Below are 23,276 nucleotides of genomic sequence, written 5' to 3'. Positions count from 1 at the left end.
GAATCTGCGTCTTTTTCGGAACACTGCTGGGACCACATGCATGCCTTAAAAGTAATTCATCATGACAGCTAAAGGAACAGAAGGAAAGAGAAAGGCAGGCCAGGTTAGAGTTCTCAAGTCATGACTTTGAAAGTCAGACAAGCATTTTCCCAAACTAAGCACCACTTCATAGATGTCTAGATATCAAGACGTCTCTGATTCAGCATGTTAATCTTTCCTCCCTCCCGATTCCGCTGGGTTTTTACTGTCATCCTCCTCATGAGTTCCTGAAGGGTGAAAAGTCTAAAAACACAGAACTTTTGTTTTATTCAAAGCCATTAAACTCTAAACTGTTGATAATAGGGAGCTCTAAAAAATATTAAAAAAACATAGGACCAGTCATGAACTAAGCATAATCTTGGACTACATTGCCAATGTCAATGATGAACTCATTATTACTGAAAATCTTCTTTGAGTGTAGGTTTAGGCTTCGAGGCCATCGATTTCAAAAGCCAGAACACTTTTTGTAATATTTGGCAAGATTCTTCTCACATTCTGGCAACCATCAATAAAATATATGCTCAGGGGAGAAAAAAATCCAGTCTCTGTGGCTGCCCCAGGCTCTGTAAACAAGAGAAAAACAAACAAAGTGGGCAACCCAATATTTTACCCATCAGGGCAACAAGGCAAATCTACTTGCCTGTCAATCATGTTGCATGTACACAGCACATACAGTACTTAGCAAAAGTCAGAGACCACCCTTCATTTATTGAATTTCCAGACAAAACAGTCATTAAAAAGAAGTTACATTTTCTAGTGTCAAGGAAAAAATGAGAAAACACAAAATTTAACAGAACATCACACAGACACCACAATAACGAAATATTATATCAGGCTTTTTATCATTCACTGAGTCCCCGACTTTGCTTTTATTATAGCTTCCATGCTTTTCAGTAGACTTAATTTCAGTTTTTCAAAGAAATCTGCACGGACATTTTTTCACACCTCTAAAGTTCAGTCTTAGAAGCTGGTTGCATTTTCTGTTTCTTGCGTTTCATGTAAACTCAAACACATTCAGTCTGGACTCTGGGGTGGTCAGTATATTGTTCTGAGAACACCAGCAGCTTCTTTGTATGATCTGTAAACACTTGGGGTTTTTGTCCATTTCCTTTTCTCTGTAAAGGCTTCTTATCAGCTCAACAAGCAAATGAAAGCTTTAAGTACTTTTTATCTGATTATCTGAGACTTTCCCCAAGTTCACCTGATCTGTAGCCATGGGAAGCTACTTGCTAGTCAGATCTGGCAATATATAATAACACCTTAAAATCCTAGGCTTTATTATTCAGTAAGTACATGGACAACAATACAAACTTGCTGAGTTATTCTTAGGTTATAGAAGTGTATAGTAAAACTTTGGACCTGCCAGTGGGTCCTGGCCATTTAAAGGGTTGAGTGAGGCCACAGTTTACAGTTCAGGAAAAAGCAAAGAAAGCAGATAGGAAAAGAAGATTCATTCAACTGTCTGGACACAGTCTAGGCCTTGCATAGCAGTTAGGAGTCCAATGTTCTCTGTATCTTTTAATAGTTTTTGGAACTCCAGTTTTGTAAACTCCTGTTTTCTCACTTATTTCCTTTGACTTTCCCCATCCTTATGCAAATGGATTATCTTATATCTAATCTTCTCAGAAGTATCTCCTGAAAATGAATAACTTGCATTTAATGGCTGCTTTCACTGGAAATTAAATAAATGAAGGGTGATCCCTGAATTTTGCACAATGTAGAAACTTCCACCTTGTAAGAAGCTTTTTATCCAAGTAACTACATTACGTACTTACTTTCACTAGCGCTTTTATGAGGTTTTTAATGTTATATAAGCTCCAAGCTAATGCTGCTGGACCTGGACTTACCCAGACTGGTTTAATAGTAGTTCAATTCTAGTACTTCTAATAGTAATAACAGTTCAGGAAACAAGTCTCTTTCTTTGTATGTTGCAGTTTTATAGTTCATCTTTTAGTAAATTCTTAAACTAAAGCTTAAGTGTGAATAATACTGGATTAGACTGTTGGTCTGTCAACAGTGTAACCAAGGTATTTGTAAAGCAAAGCCACATTCTTATATAGGTTCATGTTTACTATGGTTTCATACCTTTTATTCCAAAATTGTGACCAGTTTGTGACTGCTAAGTGTGCAGTAGTGAGAGCCTGTATAAAAATCTGGTTGATATGTTTTGTGAATCGATTCAGAAGCTTTTAAGAGAGAATCATGCATCTAAGAATGGATTAGCAAACTTCAAGAACTCATGAACCCACTTTTAATCAGGTTTGGGAAATCAGGCCACTGCTAAAGGGGGAATTTCACAAAATTTTCAAAATGTCTTCATTACTCAGTCATTGAGATGCAAACAACGCCATTCAGAGTGTTCTGATGTGAAATGGTGCATTGCAGATAAACTTACTGACTCTTTACAATGGTAATGTTGGGAACCAGGGGTCGCAATGTCTACAATGCAAACAGCTATTTTATGCACTATCCAAATTGTTTTCTTCTTTAATTATAAGTAATGTTTATAGTAATAAATAGTGGAAATTTGAAATAAATATCTTTTCTTTGGGGGCTATTTTGCTTTACGACATACAGAGTGCATCTCTCTGCCATTAATGAAGCTTTAAAAACAGGTTTTAGGCCAAAATCATACTGTAAAATGTCTCAGTTATCAGGCAAAATATTCATAACCATTTCATGTTATAGCTTTCTGTGCAGGAGCTTTTAGAGGTATCAAACGCTTCGGTCGCCTGGTTCCTATCACTACCACTGTGAAGAATTCTGGCTAGGTAAGTTTCTCTGTAAAGGAGCATTTCACACTAAACTACTGTGAATGATTTTATTTACATCTTAACAACTGAATCATGCAGAAATGTTGAAATATCAACGTAATTTTCCTGTAAACTCTCCTTCCATTTGAGCAACAAAACAAGCTTTTGAGTATTTAGAATATCTGAGGACTTTTACACATTAACAGTGAGCAAGACAAGAATACTGTTGGTTAAATATGGATCTAAAGCTTTGCATACCACTAAGTATCACCACTTTGAGAATCCTAAGCATCAATTTATCTGTCAATCGTTTCTAGATTAAGACGCAGTGAGATTTTGTTAACATATTTTTAACGTAGGTTTTGCTGAAGAGTGCCCTTTCATTTTTTCCCTCCAATGACAATTACAGAAGCGCTTCAGCCCATCATCAGTTAAAGATGTAAGCTAAGTGCCTTCCATTAAGTCTTGCGCATTTAAATGTGGTGGGTGCATTAGTCACCATTACAGCATCCGGCTGCTGATCTGCAGCTGTACATCTGTGAAAGAAGACAAAAGAAGTTCTCCATTTCCCCCAATTATCAAGCAGTCTGCTGCTGAACTGGGCGAATTACATAACATAGGTTTACAAAGGCAAAAGGGCATGAAGGAGTGTGTAATTCTTTTATGTTTGGGCTGCCAGGTTTTAACACCGAGAAGCTGCGAAATGCCACAATTCAGAAGTATCCCACTAAACAGACCTACTGTGCAAGACCACTAAATATTTTTCTGTCTGTTTTATTTACTTTCCACAGTGGCAACCTTGTGTGAAAACAAGCGGGAGAGAGCAATTAAAATTTCCACACCTAGGACGGCTCCAACGTCAGTTGCTATTTCAATTAGCGCTGCTGACAAGAAATTTATTTCCATGAAAAAATAATTGGCCATCCAGAGAGTGATTTAAAACCCTATTCTACATGCTTACAGCCTAACCTCTCCCAGCATGTGCAGAGAAGCTGCCCAGAATTAATTACCATTGCCATTTAATTTCATGCTGCCTGGTATTTCTTGTGCAAAAAGCACCACGCCTGGCACAAAAACATCAGTCTGCACTGCTGCTGTATGTAGGATTTCAAACAGTGCACCACCAGATGTTGTGGGACTGGAAAATTCTGGGTGATACAATACTGTTAAAACAGAGTGCTGATACAGGAACACAGAATATTACCTTTTAATCACACAAGCACATGTCAAGGCACACCTTTCTTGGCAGTCTTATGCTCAGTTCTAGGCAGTGATAAACTGAATAGTTTAACATAAAATGGCCGAGAGACTGGCTGACAGTTACACGGTTACTGATAAATTGATCTGCAATAACTAAAATTAAATAAGAATATACATAAAAGACTGATAGAATAAGCTACTTCAGCCTGGTTCTGGTATCAAATAACAAAAAAAAACCAACTCTGTTTTGCAAGTTTTCAGCCTAATGAAAGCAGCTACACCTACAGACAGTTGAAAGTCATTCTTCTAAGGAACTTCAACTGTCAAATTAATGGAAAACACTAAATTAGAAACACTATTTACAGTCATTTAAAGACTGGCACCAGTCAAATTACATCTTTTGCTGATTTTTCTAAGTGAAAATAAGTTCATATATCCTCTACAGGGAACACATTTTTGCACAATTAGAACAAATGATCAAATGAAAATATTTAATTGCTGAGTTGAACATATTGGGGAAACAACTTATCAAATATGAAATGTTCCATAATTTTTGCACAGGCCACTATTTTCCCCCAATATGTGAAATTCAGTAAATAAACAGTGTTTGTGCATTAAAATGTACAGACGTGTTCTCTGTAGAGGATGTGTTAGCCTATTTTATCAGCTCCGCTTACCACATAGATGCAGTTCTACAATTACAGACTGTAATGAATCTGTTTCTTTGCAGTTTCTCTAATGGAAATACCTCCATTTTAAGGGTTATAGTGGTCTCTCTGTTTTCTTTTCTTAATTGTCATTTTCTCATCATTACGATAGCAATATATTACATCCTGCAGTGCAATATTGTCCAAACACTGGTCAGAGGGATTAGTCTGGTCCAACAGTGCTTTCATACACACAGAGGGTTTATAAGTGATGAACAAAGGTTAGTCCACCAGTAGGAATTGTTTGCATCAACTTTCAATGCTTAGTTTACTTCCATTGCTGCAGAACATGTGTAGGTTGTTAACTATTGACTTGTTTTCTTTTTATAACTCTGAAATTTACATTATTTTTCATCTTTCAGTTTACTATTAATTATTTTTAACTTCTGGCAGTTTACCTTATGTTAGTCACTTTGCCTGTATTGATTATACCATGAACAACAAGGCATTATCATCAATGTATATTAATTATTATTAATATAAGTCAGATTGATGCATCCCTAAATCTAAACATGTCATCCACATAAAGCTGGGAATTACTCAGTGATGCACAGGACTCCATAAAGTGGGCATAAGAAGGAGCAGATTAACTGCTTTCTTCATCGATAATCTCAGCAACTGGTTCTGGTGCTGCATTCAAGCACCTGTTCTCACGCAGTGTAATATAGAATACAATAATAGTATAATATACAGAGAGGGTCTCTTGGTGGTAGCCCCAAGGATTTTTTGTTCATTACTGCATTAATATCCCCTACACCAAACAAGCAATAAATTGCCAAGAGGTGGTTTGAGAAAGAGAAGGGGTGGGGGGAACACCATTATATGCAGAAGGGAAGGAAAGGTTGGTTGAATGAAAACCTCTCCACATAATTACGAGAATAATCATGATAATCATCGGGCTCCACTTCAGTCCTGGAGTTTTTATGCCCTCCTCTATCTCTGCAGGCTGCCTGAGAGAGCGAGAACAGATTTGTAAGGACGGACGTGGCGGAAAATGAGGTGCATCGAATTTCTAAGGGCAGAGAAAACAACAAGGATTATCTCCAAATCCCTAAAGACAGAAAGATGGAGTGAGAAAGAGAGGAAGAAAGAGAAAATAAAGTAAATTAATATCATTAAAGGCCTTCTGCAAGCTGAAGCCGAGAAACAACTGCTGTTTTTCATGTCTTTTCTTTCACAAAAAAACAGGCAAAAGCCACATAAATCCATCAGATGATGTAATCCTTCAAGAGCAACGGACTATCAATCAGGGAAACTGCCATGGAGGTCTTCAAAACCTCAGAGGGATTGAAAGACAACACCTGTTCTTTACTAAGCCCAGGCTGCCACCAAAGAAACTTTCAGGTAGCTAAGTAAGACACAACAACAACCTGTAATGAAGGCATGACCTTCATACATCTGTCTGACGCACTGTACTCGTTTTCCCTGAAGTCCAGTTACAACATTTGTGATGCTTTATGGACCATAAATGGTCACAAGTCATATTTAAATGTCCTGTATCCTTTTAAAATTAAACAGGTTGTTTCTGTTATTTTGTCTTTAAGACTGACACAGTCATGTGTAAAAGTCACAAGAAATTACACATTTTGTTGATTTTCTATGTGAAAATACATTAAACTATCCTCTACAAGAAACTTAAATACAGCATTTTTCTGCTAATTTTAGTGCACAGTTTCTATTGATTGGAGTTTAACATATTGGAAAAGTAAAGCACAAAATTTAAAATGTGCCATAAATTTGCGCATTTTATTTTTTGACATTTGGCCTGTGTATTTTGTGCTCCATCTTGTGTGGAGCCTCATTTCTAAAATCAGCTCAGACGGAGTTATGGAGATCCAAGCTGTGGGTGAAAGAGTTCATCACGTTTTGCCTCCTGAATGAGATGAAGAAACTAATAATAATAATCAGATGCTCCTGAAGGTCTTCATTACCTGGATCAGGTGTGTTAGATCAAGGCTAAAGCTAAAATCTGCAGGGTGGTGCACCTCCAGGATCAGGACTGGGCAGCCCTTGTGTAAACATGCCATTCAGACAAGCTTGGAATTGCCCATTCCCCTTTATACTGACCACAAAAGGAAGTGGATTAACTGCTTTCTTTATTGATAATCTCACCACCTGCTTCACCAACGGTTTTAGCAACCCTGTGTCCACTTGGTCTCATCAATTCTCCTCACAGGAATCCATGGTGGCATCTTAAATATCGTTACATTACTGTATTAGCTTAAGTGAAGTTGTGAGTTTAGCCCTCAAAGGTGCAAGGGATTAAGTGAACACAAGTGTTAAGCAGAATCTACCCAAAAATCACTGCGACCTGACACGTTTCCCTTTTCGAACCAAAAAAAATGGTGGACAAAGGTGTTTTTAAACCAGTGCAGTAAACTACTTTAAAATGCTTCACATTTCAAAACCATAACATTCGATTTGCTGGGCTTTAGACTATGAACTTCTCCATCTCTTATACATGACTGCTGAAACAATTTCATCACTTTCCTCTGCTAGTTTGCTAGTAAGCATGCTAAAGGCTACACGGCGAAAGGTAATACAGCACAGCTCTACACCAAAACAGCCAGACAAAGCATTACTCACAAATTGTATGCACATCATCTTCAAACTCCACAAAAAAGTGTTTTGCATTGCAAGGTTTGCATGACTAGCTGATTAGCTCATTGAAGATAACCTGCGAAAGACGAGTGCGTAGCACTTGAATAATCCGCTCTTTACTGTACTCTACTCCTCTTCTGCTGAAAGTGGCCTCTTAAGTAACATAAGAGTGATGCACATCAGAGGCATGAGTGGAAGTGGGCAAGGGCATTTAAGAAAAGTACTGAAATGGGACCTCACTAACTCTTTCTAGCAGTGCTTTCAAACGCCTGCCTTCACACAGTGCTGTAGGATACAATGACAGCATAATACATATAGAGGGTTTCTTTGTGGCTGCCTCAAGGATTATTTTTACCCCTACCCTTTGTTTTCAAGTGTCACCTTGCACAAGGGGTAGTGGTTGAAATCTTCCCCATGAAATGGGACAACCCTCAAATAAAAAGAACATTACTTCATTAACAGAAGGGGGATGCGACAATTTTTTATAATCGCCCACCCCTAATTCTTCTGTGATATGAAGCTGAAGTGGCAAGCTTCTTATGCAAATTTTCCTGTCCCACCTTAAACATTTAAAAGGCAGTTATATTCTGGTGCCTCAGGCGTCAAAACTGCTGCACCATTTAAGGTAGAATGGGAAATTTTGCTAGCTAGCTACCAAGACTTTACACTACTACTAGCAAATTTTTATGCTTGTTAGGAAGAAAAGGACCATAATACTTTGAAACAACGCTAAACTAAGATAACACAAAAGTTTTCATAATTTTTAACAGAAAAAATACTCACATTTGTATGTTTCTTTGGTCGCTTGCACAGCCATCTTGCTGTTTTTTGTTTTTCTCTCATAACACTCTGTTTGGAGTGTGCCTCTATAAAACCTCCGTATGGAGGGTCATGTAGCCCTACTGGGACACCTGACCCCTAGGTGCAAAACAAAACGGAGGGGTAGGGATAAGTGACAGGGACAGATGATGAAGTGGGACTGGGTCCAAGGCTGGTGCCTCAGTCTAATCATTGCATCTGCTGCCAATGTTAAAAGAAGTCTCTCAACAACATGTCTTTTAAGACCCTAACACTAATTTGCACCTGTTTTTAAAAGGCAGAGGAACATCAGCAACTGCAAGCAGTGCTGGCTCTACCTCTACCAAAATAAGCAGTTGCTTAGGGCCCTGCAGCTGTCGAAAGCCCCCTAACAATTTCTGGGTTATTACTGTATCATTAAGTTTTCTATAGCACTATTTGGACGAACTTAGTTTTTCATGGGAAGGTAGGTAATGGCAATTTACCACAGAACCAAAGGATGTTTAAGATCAATTCACACAGGATAAGAAACCTCGGTGTAAATGACATTGATGAGAGTGGCTACTCAAATTATTATTAGTCCATTCTCTCAAAGCATCTGCTTTGTTGTCTTAAGTGAATACTCTGTGTCATTAGCATTATCATTAGCCAGGGAATTCACAGCCAACAGTCAACATCACTGCATAAAATCAAACCATTTTTCTGTAATTTTGACGTTTTAATGTTTAGAGTCATAAACATGAGGTAGGACAGTACATATCAGCTTGATTTTCACAAGAGAGAACAAGTAAATGCTTCTTCCAGTGCCTCCCTACTTAAGGAACTCCTTTTCCACGTGATACGATAGCACTTTACCGATGTTGATTCACAGGGGATTAAAAAAGCCTGGGGTTATTTCTATGGCTCATTTCAAAGAAGGTGAAAGGCGCTGGGATCTTTACTGACACGGGAGAGAGGAGTTGGGAAAAAATGGGACTAAAATCACTGAGCAACCCTGGTAAAAATCACATTATCCCACCTCCTCATGTAAAACTAATCCTGTCCAAATAGGGCTTATGATGCTTGAGTAAGGAGAAAAAAACAACTGGTTAAAGATTTTGCAAAAGAAATTACACATCTGGACCCAAAAAACAGAGAAGAAAAAGAGAAAATGAAGAGCAAGTAGCAAGTAAAGCATTTATAACAGTATAACACGCTGCCACCGCTGCCAACATTTAGATCAATCCAAGCTTAAAGTAAGCTGAATAAACAAGAAATACGGTGTTGTGTAACAAATCTAACCAATAGGTGGCGCTCTTAGAAAGAGGGGGGAAAAAATCAGAAAGGGGGGAAAAATCAGAAATAGCAAAAACGTCACAGTTCACAGTTCTGTGCTGTCTGAGACTGTAGAACTTTTAAAAATGGTTCAACATTGCACCAAAATGGGTTCTTCTAATATTAAGCTTGACATCGTAACAATAGCATAACCTTTTTGGGGCTATATAGGCTATATTCACATTACCAGGTTGAAGTGGCACAAATCCGATTTTTTGCCCTAATTTGACTCACATCTGATGTTTTCAGGGCTGTGTGAACACGCAAATCTGATCTTTTCAAATCCAACCTGAGTCACTTTCATATGTGGTCCTAGATCACGTATCCGATTCATAGCCATGCGACCTTAATGTGAACGCTCAGATCGGAATTCATGTGCTTTTTTTCCACTGTGCGTGCACCATCATTCAGCGTTACCATGGCAGCAGCGCCAAACAGAAGTTAAAGCCTGTAAACGGTGGAAAAGCAACACATCTCACCTTTTTCACCTTCGTCTCGCTCTAAAAATGAATTCATTATCGCAGCGAAGGCTCGTTCTGCTGGTTAGTTTGTGCTGATGATGCATGTGATTCATTCACGTCACATAGTAGGATGTAGGATGTGTGCATGCAGGTCATTTCAGGACACCGGTTCGTTCACATTAATGACAGATTTGAGTCACTTACCCAAACGAGTGTGAACCATCCAGTCAAAGAGATCGGATTTGAGCAAAAATCGGATTTGAACAATGAGGCTTGTAATGTGAACATAGCTATAGAGGCTTTTTCAAAGGGGTTCCATATACAATAGAACCATATACAACACATTCTCCATCAATCTAAAGAACCAGTTAATCATGCAAAGAACCCTTTCTTTGCGTGTTCATAGTTCTATATAGAACCATTGTCTTTACTAAAGAACCCTTGAAGAACCCTTTATTTAAGACTGTACAACAAGCCACCAACACGTATTTATGCTCTTTTTATGACAGATACTGAAATGTCATGTGAAAGCAGGCTTAGCTTTAATCCTCTGAGGCTGGTAGCGATCTCGATGTAATAGGGCGTAAAAGCTAAATGTTTTATTGCAGTCTGGCTAGATGCTCTTTATTTTCTTTTTGTTTTACGTTTGTTCACACTTGTCTTCTGGGAGAAAACAAGAATTCCAAAAAGCCAATTAAAACACAGAAGAAGGATAGGCAAGGGTCAGTCCACTGCCGTGCTGCTTTTAATGTGATTACTGCACTGATCCGAGCCACCAGCCTTGCACAAACAAACCAGTCATCTGTGTGACTCCACTCATTCTTTCCAATCTCTAAGCCAGTTACTCTCCTAATTGAATCCAGAAACCCACAACTTTGACCATTTACATAGAGGAAATAAGGCTAAAATAGGTGGTAAAAAAGGTGGTGAAATTTAAGGAATTTTTAAATAGCATTATCCTTCTATTTTACACCTTATCCTAAAAGCAAGCAGCACGAGACAAACAAAACAAAACAAAAATGCTTCCATAATAATCAATGAAGTTGTCTACACCAGTTGCGATGAGCACAATGCAGAGCAACGGGATGTGCCGTTTTTGATGGACTGCCATTCCACCTCAAAATGGAAAAGGAGAAATTCATCGATGAAGTGGAGAAAACCCTTCCAGTAAACAATTTGGAGTGCTGGAAGTGATTTATTTATTTACTGTTTATTTTGTGTCAGGTAGGTAAGCAGACTGACAGATACAGAGTTGCCCAACACCAAGGTGCAGTATAATGTTTTTGTAACTCTGTAATTTAGACTACTGATGTCAAATGTTGGGCCAAAACATTATCCATTATAAACTCTATTAAATCAATGTCCCAAAACCACAGCAGCAAAGCTCCATTAGAAAAGCAGCTATTTTCCAATAGTTCTGTGGTTCCTTCACTTGACATTTCCAGTGTAGACATTTTCTGAGATTTTTCACCAAAACGTCCAGGCAAATAATATCCCATCAGGCTAAAACAGTGGCATGTGGCTGTGGGGGGAAGGCGTGTGATGAATTAAAGAAAAAAAAATGATGGTGTGCCTGACCAGCAGTGTGCAGCTCTGAGCCAAGCAGCAAGCCTGCTAACTTTTCTATAAAAACATTATGTGATTATTAGGTAACTAAGCTAAAAGGCACATAAAAGTACACGTCACATTGTTCAGAAAAAACTGAGCTGAGAAAGACCTTTCAGAGGCTTGTAAAGTTAAAGTTTGATTTATTTATAACCAGTAACATCCCATTTTCCATGTTCAATATTACTAACTAGTGTGAAATGTGAAGAAGGTTGCTCTAGAGTGTTTCAGGATGAGTCAAGAGGGAGTGGTTCACAGCTACAATAGACTAAAACCATGGACATGCAAGCTGGTATTTTGAAAAAGCCAGTGGTGAGCTATCCATACAAACACATACCTCAAAGTACCATGAAACTGTGGCAACCCTAGTGGTGACCTAGTCAGTGTGACAACTTCTGAAGTAAGGATTATACAGTTGCTAGGTTTAATGATAAATCACAGTATGAAACTCTTCATACCATTTAAAATCTTAATAATTCCAATAACCAAGTACACAAAAAATGTGTTCACAAGTTCAAATTTTAGCAATAAACAATATTGTAGTGCTGGTAATAATTTCATATACATTGTAGTTGATTTTGTAGATGAAATATGACAGGTTGCATAAAAAGTCTATCTACATAACACTCGTAGAGAACTTCAATTTCAGTGCATTAGTGATAGGAAATCTTCATATTGTCCCATTCCTACTCTGAACCCCATGCAGAACCACAACAAGTAACTGGTCAGTGGCTTGCTCTACATGCCCCCTTATGCTCTGTCCATCAACCTTGAGGCTACTTATTACCCACTTGCTCTTTCCATCTTCAGTTCAGAATAACTCTGTCATTCTCTAAAACCCCATTCTTTCACTACTGTCTTTTTACTCCATTGCAAGCAGGCATTTTCCCTCTGTACAGTGGAAGCACTATTTCACAGTTTTTTTCAATGCAAGCTATTTCATAGATTTTCCAAAAAAACTGCACTCAATTTCTCTGTGTCTAAACAGAACTGACTCTGAAAGAGCGTCCTAAGCAGGTATTTGACATCAGGTACAGAAAATATGAAGCGTTAACATGCTCAATTCCCAACTTAATGTTTTCAAAATAACTTCCATCTTCAACTTGAAAGATAACTATCCAATCAGAAAAGGTTAAGAACATTCTGCTGTCTCATTTATATGCAGATGAATGGCAGATGAATGGCAATTTCCACAAGCCAAGCTGACATAATCAATGCTATCTGTGACAACATCAGAAATAGAGAAAACTAAAACATGACCAGAATTTTCCATGGTTGTCTTTCTTGATTACCTTGTTATTTATTGTATAATGTTACTTTCCTTTAAATGCCTTACTATAAGATAAATGAAAGAAAAAAACATTTACTTTTTCTTGTGTCTGCTAACCTGTTGCAATCTCAAGGCTGTGTTTGTTTTAACCAGCTTATTCAAACAAAGTATAGCAACTCCTTGGGTGTGTGCTACAGGTGGGTCTCTAGGACAGCTGTACAGCAGGATATGGTTTAAGTCTTCACCTGTTGGGCTGGGTAGCAAGCATATCATTGTTATTGCCCTGAAAAGGCCTAAAGGGCTGAATGCTGCAGCAGGCATGGCAATGGCTCGGACGGCTTATTGCTACCTTACTCATCTCCAATAGCTGTTTTTGCGGATGTCTCAGGCTGGGGCCTTATCAGCTTTATACTGGCGCCAAAGAGTAGCCGGTGTAATGTGGGGGTATTGCATTTTCATAGCATTAGCTTCAAAGTATTAAATACAGCAATAGCATCAAAGTATTAAATACAGAGTGCTGAAGTGACAAATATTAAAGTAAGCCTGTGGCCTTTTATGTCAGCTACACGCCAAGCACAGCAACAGCATTCACATTCTCACTATTAACAAGTTAAAAAAAATAAATTAACAAAAAAAAATTTAGCCTAATTTGTTCTATTACTGATATCATGTTCAATGATACGCATACATTTTCATGATACATGATATACATCATGGTACTTCTTTTTCCTAAATTGGACAGACTAAAAAAAACAGTAGTGCCAAAAAACAGGGATGTTAACGGTTGTTGAAACAACTGTTCGATCAGTGTTATTCGACCGATGCAATGTTGCGTTAATATCATTTTATCATCATTAACTTGTTTGGATTAGATGCGATTCAGTATGTTTTCTGTGGACCTGGACAAGACACTACAGTGACTGCATAGTGCTAACTGTGAAACATGGTGGAGGTAGTGTGTTAATATGGGGTGTATGGGTCCAGCAGATGTAGAAGAGGTGACTTTTATGGATGCCATCATGAATGCACCAAAATACAGGATGAAAAAATTATATCAACCCTCAAGATGCTTGAAAGGAAAGGTTCCAACATGACAGTGATCCTCTACACCCAGCAAAAAGCACACAGAAGTTTTTAAAGAAAGTGAAAAACACCTGGCCAAGTATTTCACCTTACACGAATCCTATAGAACCTACAGAATCCTATAGAATATCTTCTGTGTAAAGAATAGCAGAATATCTCTTTACAGGTTTGTGCTACATTGGTATCATCTATGCCAACAAGGCTTGAACTACAAAGGCGGACATACAAAATATTAGAAAAACAAACAAAATTTGACTAGAACTGATTTTTCCTGCAGCTGAACCCTTATTACAGTATAACTAGTCTAACAGTTCTGTTTTTTTATTATATTATTTTGCTTTAGGCCTAATCATTTCATTCATGTACTGACAATATCCATGTTACGCCCAGAAAAACATTGTGGCATGATTATCGTGACAACAACACTGGCCTCCTTTACAACAATGTTAGCCTAATGAAAAGATATTGCAAATATCCTTCTTAATCCTTAATACTTAAATGTATGAAAGAAATCTAATAAAAATACTGAATGTAGGCAACTTGAAAAAAGCCTACCTGCCTTTGCAGAGTTCAAATACATACATTCTATATAATGAAAAACTAAAGGTACCAAAAGGGTTCTGGAGCCTTTCCTTCCCTTCCTTGGAAACCAAGTTTCAACAGATAACCCAAATGTCTTCTCGATTAGTGCTTTAGTAGTTAAAGCTGGATGTGGGTATTCAGTCTTTCTCCTTTTACTGTTACATAATGTGACGTAAAGGTGCTTAGGCCTTGCCTATAAATTCAACATGCTGTAAATTAGAAATTAGAAGTGTGCACAGGAATGTTCTCATGATGGAAAGGCCTGAGTCATCCAGGAAGATGCTGATTGTCAGAGTGTAGCAGGAGCAGCCAGAAACATTCACTCAAGGTCTGAGACATTGTCTCCTTCAGCTAATATGACCCACAGGGGTGGGAAGGTGGTCTGGTGTGTGTGAGCAAGGGCAAGCTTGATTCAAGCTAGAGAGTTGGAGCAGGTCCAAACAAAATGACTGGTGGGGACTGGCTGACATGCTGGTATCTGTTTTTCAAAGGCTGCTTAGGCAACAAGGGCTAAATATGAAGGCCGGTCAATTGATTTTCTGGCTGACTTTTAAAGTAAAAGCCAAAAAATGCCATGAGTCATCTTAAATAACAAGTAAGGCCCACAAAAGCCTGTTTTTTTGCAATTAGAGTGGCCTTCCATGTTTACTGCATTTTGCACTGCACAAGATGCTAAAAATAAAATCTTGTCCAAGCTCCATGTCAGACTGTGCAAATTCAGTTATGCTTCATGTTGGATTATACAGTAAAGATTGTGTAGTGATAGATTTACGATGCAAGAAAATAATGACGTTCTACATGCGCTTTCTTTTTTTGCTGAAAGGTACATTCTTAAACTGATGGTTCTTTAGTAAAGAAAATGATTCTATATTTGCATGAGTTAATGTTTCTTTCCTAGGTGAAAAGGTTCTTCAGATTGATGGAGATTGTGTTGTGTATGGTTCTACAGAGCACCAAAAAGGGTTGTTACAGACTTGACATCATGACAATAGCAGAACCCTTTTCAAAAAGGTTCTATATAGAACTATCTACAGCACTCTGTAATCTGCAATCTAAAGAACCCTTTCATAATGCAAAGAACCTAACCATGCAAAGGGTTCTTTGAGTGTTTATGGTTCCATATGGAACTATTTTCTTTACTAAAGAACCCTTGAAGAGCCATGCATACAAAAAAGCATGCATGCAAAAAAAGCTGAGCCAGCTTAATAATGTAAGTTAATATTATTAAACTTTTTTGGCAGTAAATCAGTCGGTGTGAAGCATGTCACATTGAACATTAAAGAACACCAATTCAAAGATCAAAGAATTCTTTCACGATGTGCAATTTTTGTCTGCTATAGGATCATCAAGATTATCGCATAGTACAATACTACGCATGAAAAAACCCGTATTAACAAACAGACACTCAAGTATCAATACATTATTTACTTATTTATGGCGCTGAGAAGTCTTTTTGTTTTCCTTAAACATTTGTAAAGGCACCATTAATGCTGAGGGGTAAATACATAAATAAATTTTGGAGTAACACATGCTGTCATCTAGATGACGTCTTTTTCAGGGACGTCCTTGCTTCAGCAAGACAACGCCAAACCACCTTCTGCATGTGTTACGACAGCGTGGCTTGTAGTAAGAGCGTGCAGGTGCTAGATTGGCCTGTCTGCAGTCCATTGAAAACATGTAGCACATTATGAAGCACAGTATATGCCAGTGGAGATGCCAGTCTGTTGAGTAACTGAAGTGTTATATAAAGAATCTTGGGGGAAAAACTGCACAATTAATGTGCTCAGTTTCTAAATGATTACTGAACATTGTTAAAAGGACAGGTGATGTAACACAGTGGTAAACATGCCCCTGTCCCAAATTTTTGGAACATGTTCTAGGTATCAAATTTGGTTAATATATTAAGCAATATAGATAAAAACAATAAAGTTGATTAGTTCAAACCTTAGACATCTTGTCTTTGTACTGTTTTCAATTGAATATAGGTCAAAAAGGATTCGCAAATGATCACTGTCCATTTTTATTTACATTTTGCCTACTGTCCCAGCTTTTGGAATTGGATTTGTAGGTTTTCAATGTATTTTGGAGTTTTTCAAGCCACAGTATGTCCTCCCATCTCAACACTACTTTTCTGACATTGCCATGGCAGAGCTTCACAATAAATCTCGTGACCACCTCTATGATTGCTTCGTAGATGAGACTGCATTCAACTTTACTATTGACATTTGGAGTTTGGATGTTTGTCTAGTATCATAGCTTAGCCTTACTGCACACTGGATCAACTCCAGTTTTAATTAACAACGTTCTGTATTGCACACTAAACAGTTCTGCAGATCTAGCCAAGCATTTAAGAACTTTCACAGAAATTATTTGCCTAAATCGGATAGATTTTACAAACTTAAAATTAGAAGAGTTGAAGAGTGTGCTGTGTAGCTGCAATATCTACGTAAATAAAAGTACTGAATCAGACTCAGTATTGGTTGATACTTAATATTACAGTACTTAAATTGGAAACGGGCAGAAAAAACTGGATTAGGACATCCCTACTTTTATTATTAGGAGCCATAATAACGCACGTTTAGCAAACACACATGCAACATGTAATATAGATCTTGCACATTTCTTTATATCATTTTTTATTTATTTTATGTCATCTAAGAAAATTAATTGTGCCAGTTACCTATTTAACAAGCACTGCTGTCTTTTAAAAACAGTTTTGTGAATGACCAAAAAATAAATAAACGCAAAAGTTATGCTAGCATTTCTTTTTGAATTCTGTATTAAAAATGTGTTGCTTTGTGATGCAAAAACAACAACAAGTATCGTATCATGAAATTTGAGTATCGTTACACCTCTACGTTCTGATATAAATGTAGAACTGTCAAAACTAACAATTGTGGGGAAAAATTGTGATAAGATGCAATCATTATGACAGGCCTAATTGCATCTAGGATAGAGCATCTAGTGATTAATACCCCTAAGGCCCACCAACCATAGAACAATCTTCAAACGAACAAAAGGGGATGGCTTGGTTAAGCAAACTGATGGCAGTGGTTTAAAATGACAAAATCCACAGCTGATTAGTACTAATCCTAAATATTTCAGAGACTCTTAACTGTATTGACCTGAAAACATTTACCAGCACAGAGACATACGATACATATGGCACACGGATGAGTCAACAAAGTTAATTCAAACATGGTCTGCTGAGCTTGGATACGCAGTAAATATTGCGGTCTGCATCATTTTTAACCCCCCCGCTGTTTGTGTTGCTTGCATGAGTTCAAACAACAATATCATTGACAGTGATCAACATCAAGAATAAGAAAAAAGGTTCCAGAAATTAAAATGAACACGCAAAATGGAGGGAAACTCTTCACAGGTCATAAACAAAAACGAAAATGTGATCTCTCATTCCAACTTAGCCCCCCACAAAAAGACACTTTTTCATTTCCTACAACAAAGATGACAGTGATCATATCTTGCAAGAAAAGTTAGCGTGGCCCTCCACAGCGCATCCCAACACTTAAGTATCTGCCAACTGCTTATTCCAAAGACACTGGGTTTAAGCGAAGCGAGAGCGCTTTGCCTGTGATAAACCCCCAATTTGCATAAACTGGCTATAAGCATGAATCCCCTATCTGTCACCGAAGTGCCTTCCCCAGTTTCAGATGTACTCTGTCCTCTTTAAAGCACCAAGTTGAAGCACAAAACTGGAGTACACAGCCTACTCTTTGTTCATGGGAACAATATGATTAAGGTTAAGCTTGTTTTAGTGTTATGATTCTTAAACAGACATAGGTCTCTTAAGCAAGCCTAGAGAGTAGCTGTCATAAATCATCATTTTGGACTTTTTACCTCACAAACCAAACCGAAAGAAAGTTTGTAACTAAAGAAAAATACACAAAAATAACCTAAGCATAGAGTTATCACACTATTGCGGTACTATGTCAAGGTAATCACAATAAATAATAGATTACATTTGATTAACATTCTGTATTGCCAAATTCATGTCTGCACAAAACTTCAAATCACAGTCTCTCTCTTCTTCTACCTATGAAAACAAATGTATTATTTGAAAATACAGATTCTGCACTTTTGACATAACTTCTCTGCTTTTTTTAATGAGCTATTCATTTCAAAATACAACACAGTGCTGTTATTGGTGCTGATAACTGACACTTCTAAAGGGTAAAAAACTTAAATCCTTAACGGTGACTCAAGTCAGCATCTTTACATCATATGTTCTCAGTTGCCGATGACTGTAACCATATGCCAACAGTCAGTATCATAACTTGACCCAGATGTTCCGTGGAAGAACTTCCTTCAACACAGATCTGGCACATCAAAAAGCTGCATCAGTAGAACTTTTGACAAGTGCACAGCTACTTTGCTCATGTTATACCTTTTGACGATCATGCAGGCCTGCAATCATTCTATCATTACAAAAATAAAGGTACAGAGGAAACACACTCTGAGGAACAGATAAATACTCTCTAAAAGGCATTTGCAAGCCACACATTATGAATCATCGCTCTCTGTTGGTGCCTAAATGTCGGCAATATGTTACTGTTATCATGACAAATTACAACACTCCTTTTTACCACATCACAGGCATCATCACTGTTTCTAGAAGACTGCATGTAGATTCAGACCAGAGATCTGAATCTTTTTTTAAGTGTGTAGAGCAAAGTACTTGAATTGGGAACAGCTACAGAAAAAACTGGATTGGGACATCCCTGCCTTTTCTTATTATGAGCCAAAACGTAATATAGATGCTTGATTTATTTTATGTCATCTAAGAAAATTAATTGTGCCAGTTACCTATTCAACAAGCACCGTTGTCTACCTATTCACTGTTGTCTTTTAAAAAAAGGTTTGTGAATTACCAAAACAAGAATAAATAAATAAATACAAAAGTTATGCTAGCTTTTTTTCTATTTCTTTATCAAAAATGCATTGCATTGTGATGCAAAAATGGCAATAATAATCATATCATGACATTTGAGCATTGTTACGCCCCTATGTTCTGATGTCATTGTAGAACTGTGAAATCTAACAACTATGGAAAACATTTGTGATCAGACGATTATGTAATCATTGCGACATGCCTAATTGTGGAGCATCTAGTGATTAATACCCCTAAGGCCCACCAACCATAGAACAATCTTCAAACAAACAAAAGGGGATGGCTTGGTTAAGCAAACTGATGACAGTCATTTAAGATGACCAAATCCACAGCTGATTAGCATTAATCCGAATTATTTCAGAGACACAAACTGTATTGACCTGAAAACATTTACCAACGCGGAGACAACAATACCAACAATAGATTCAGACCAGTACTTTTTTGGCCTTTCCTCGACTCCCCAAACTGATCTGTGATGATATGTATGATGAATGATGATATGTATTTGCAACTATTGGGATAGTTTTTATTATAATCATATAATCATATAAGCCTGTTGGCTGCTTGTTGAGTGGAGTGAACCTTCTGCTTGGTTGATTAGGCCATATTCTACTTTAGATTCACTGGCACATGCATGATTTGATTACTCTTAGGCTTGGAGGCTTGGAGGGCAATATAGCCCACCGGCCCAAGACCAAGTAAACCCACTCCTCATTTAAGACACCTTTGGCATAGCTAGAATTTTGTTTCAGGAAAGTTGGCGTTACTGGTTTGGGGGGCAGATAGCAAGAGCATTATGTCACATCGACATTGCTATAGTGAGGATGACAACAACCAACTAGCCAACTTCACTGTAGCTTCCATAACCAAAGAGAAAAAAGATTGACATTTTAAACACAACACGCGATTGCTGACCTCACACTCACCTACTTGGTTACTATAACAACTGACAGCATACCACACCGGGTATTGTCTAATTAACCATAAGCCTGCATTTTGCAGCACTAGGTGTAAATGTCTATGCTGATAACTGAAGTCTGTAATTTTTTTCACAGTCAGAAGTAGCCTATGCTACTATGTATAATGTTGATCAAGGTGGAAGCACCTTGGCAGTCAAAAAAGGGTTGTGTTCTCGCTCTTTCTCTCTCTAGATGATATGTGACGACAAACAACCAGAACAGCACGCATCTAGACATCCAGGCTGATAAATCCCTGTTTTATATTCAGGTTCTGTCAACAATCATTTTGCTTGTGGTAAGCTTAGGTCTCCTTCTTTATTAAATCTCCTTTTCTGGCAGAAAGCAATTCACATGTGGATTCTTGAGGAGTTTAAAGAGCACTGATGCAGCTGAATAGGCTAGATAAAGCATACGCACCAGTTTTGGGGCAAAAAGAAAAAGAAAATCTTGTGTGCTGCAGAAAATAGGATTTCACACCTTATGATTTCAAGTGCAAGTACCAGTGAGATCTGTATGGCAGGCAAGCTCAGAAACTCATGCAAAGGAAAAAAATGACAACTCTCTTATTTCCACTGAGCATGTCCAGACAAAGTCCATCCTGACCTCACTTTTTCTCCCTGACGTACCTTAGAATGAAATCTTCCATGTCTGTGACCCACATTTTTAGCAATAAAGCTGTCAAAGGGGTTCTTTGGAGCACTGCCATAGAAGCACCACCTGAGCCTTTCAACTGAGGATTTCTTAAAGAAATACTTGTTTAGAGCATTTTTAAACCTAATCTCTTTGTACTGCATCAGTACTATATGATCAATAACCACAGACAGTAATTTCAATGTTTTATCTTATACCTGTTGATTCAGTCACTGATAATAAAATCCAATAAAAAGTTGCTTGAGCAAATGTTTTAAATCAATGTCTCTTAAGTAAATAAATTGTTCTCTGGTGTTATAGACAAGGACATGGGAAGTGGGGGTGCTGAGGGGGCTGGAGACTCCAGATTTTTGGACTGTTTAATTGCAACTGCTAAAAAATAATTAAACAATTATAATCTGAGCATAGTAAAGACATACACAAGCTTGTTTTATGATTGAGTTTGTATTTTTATTTTCTATTTATTTTCTATATCCGCAGTAGCCGTGCACTGTTTAAGTCTCTGCAGTTTTATTGCTGTGAGCCACCAACCCACCAACTGTTAGCCACTAAAACACAAGCAGGTTGAGGGGCAAAAGAGGGAAAGTGTATACAGATTGTTGGCTAGTTCTAAGCCCCAAAGTGGCTTATTATTTTTTTTTTTCATTTCAAAACGCATCTGACATAATAACATCCCATGTTTTGGATAGATTAATTGTTTTTAAATGATTATATTGCCCTTTTGGTGTGTGTTAGAATATTGAATCTTAAGCATGTACCATTTCAAAACCCCTAACTTAAACACCTTCCTGTGCCCCTGGCTACAAATGCTTTAAAAAAAGCATCTAAGAAAAGGTGGTTCCTCTATGTTGTTCTAAAGAACCACTTTGGCAATTCTGACTTCAGCACAACATCTGGAGACGCACAACATAAACCTCAGTGTTTGTCCAGGAAAAAGCATAAACACATTTAAACACTAGAGGGCAGCCAAGCACAACAAGTGCCGCTTCACCAGAATCAAACCGCACAGCCTGCTGAAACACGGTGACATCCGGAAGCTCAGATTTAGATTAAAGGGTAAGAACTTACCGGCATTCACAATGGCATCCACCTCCAGGATGGTGATGTCACCTTTGTACAAAGAGACTTTGTTACACAATGAGGCGGAATGGTCCTCCTCTTCCTCTGGTGCTGAAAAAAGCAAAGTAACAGTGGTTATTCCTTCGGTTAGCAAAAAGGGTTCTCCACACCTCCAAAGTTCAGTCTTAGAAGTCGGTTGCATTTTCTGCTTCTCACAATCGAAGTACTCAATTATAAAGTTACACTCATCAATCCATAAAATCTTCTATAATACACATTTGTTTAAACTTGTTTTTATACACATGAACAACAGGCACACATTGCATAAAGCTGCTATTGAGATAAACCCTTGTATCTCCATTTTTGCCGTTTTTCATTTTTTGACATAATTTGAAAAGGTTATAATGTGTAAAAAATTTAATGATGAATAGATCAACAGAAATTATCCAAAAGTACTACGAAAAAATAATTATCCTCCAGTTTTTTCATGTATTTTCCTTTGACTTTGCTCTTCTTTATGTAATGGAATTATTTTATGTCTAATATCCTCAGAAATATCTCCTAAAAATTAATAACTTGTACTTAATAGCTGTTTTGACCGGAAATTAAATTGTTCAGGGGCTAAATAAAAGCCTTTAAATTCAAAGAGCCCCACAATTACTCCTAATATCTCTAAATACATTTGTTAAAAGGTAAACATGTTACTAGGCAGCAACCACATAACTGCTCTAGAATGATTCAGTTTATTGAGTTCAACAACTATGCCTATAAGTGAAACATATGTGCCAAAAGTTTTACTGCTTTCAACATATTTAGACCTATTTGTTTAAAACCCATTGCTTACCATAACAAGGTCAAAAAGTCAGCGTGTACTAAATTTGGCAGACATCTGTTTTTGCCTTCAACGTGTTCTACACAGTGTACGAAATACCCTCTCGGGTCCCATGTTGGTTGGCTACTCCAGCATTAGCTGGCTGCTAACTCACTCACCACAGTGCTGATGCCAAACATTTTGCCACAAATGTCTTCTTTTCGAAATGCTCTTTTCTAGCTTAGTAGTGCACTCTTCCACCCATTTATTGAATCTTACACATCTCCTCTTTTGTCTTCAGTTTGAGAAATGAGTATCAATTCACTCTTTCCACCAAATCTCATGGGAAACTGGGCAAGTTTTTCAGATTTACAAATATGCTATGGCATAATATAAAGTTTTTCTGAGGTACAGTTAAAGCTGCTAGGCTATGAAAGACTAACTGGGTGAACCAGTTTGCTACAGCACCACCCT

At 37.6% G+C, this 23,276-nt stretch overlaps 1 protein-coding gene across 2 annotated transcripts in view; it reads right to left on the bottom strand.

The window, feature by feature from the left end:
- macrod2 (mono-ADP ribosylhydrolase 2) overlaps positions 1–23,276 on the bottom strand; it is a 1,059,267-nt gene that overhangs the window by 1,018,170 nt on the left and 17,821 nt on the right. For both annotated transcript variants that reach the window (XM_036575072.1, XM_036575073.1), the window contains exon 3: positions 22,001–22,102. In XM_036575072.1, the coding sequence (XP_036430965.1) occupies positions 22,001–22,102 (102 nt within the window). The remainder of the gene's footprint in view (positions 1–22,000; positions 22,103–23,276) is intronic.

The sequence above is a fragment of the Colossoma macropomum genome, unplaced genomic scaffold (genome assembly GCF_904425465.1).
Source record: "Colossoma macropomum unplaced genomic scaffold, Colossoma_macropomum, whole genome shotgun sequence".
Lineage (NCBI taxonomy): Eukaryota > Metazoa > Chordata > Actinopteri > Characiformes > Serrasalmidae > Colossoma > Colossoma macropomum.
Note: the sequence above shows the minus strand (reverse complement) of the source record. Positions and strands in the feature narration are given on the sequence as shown.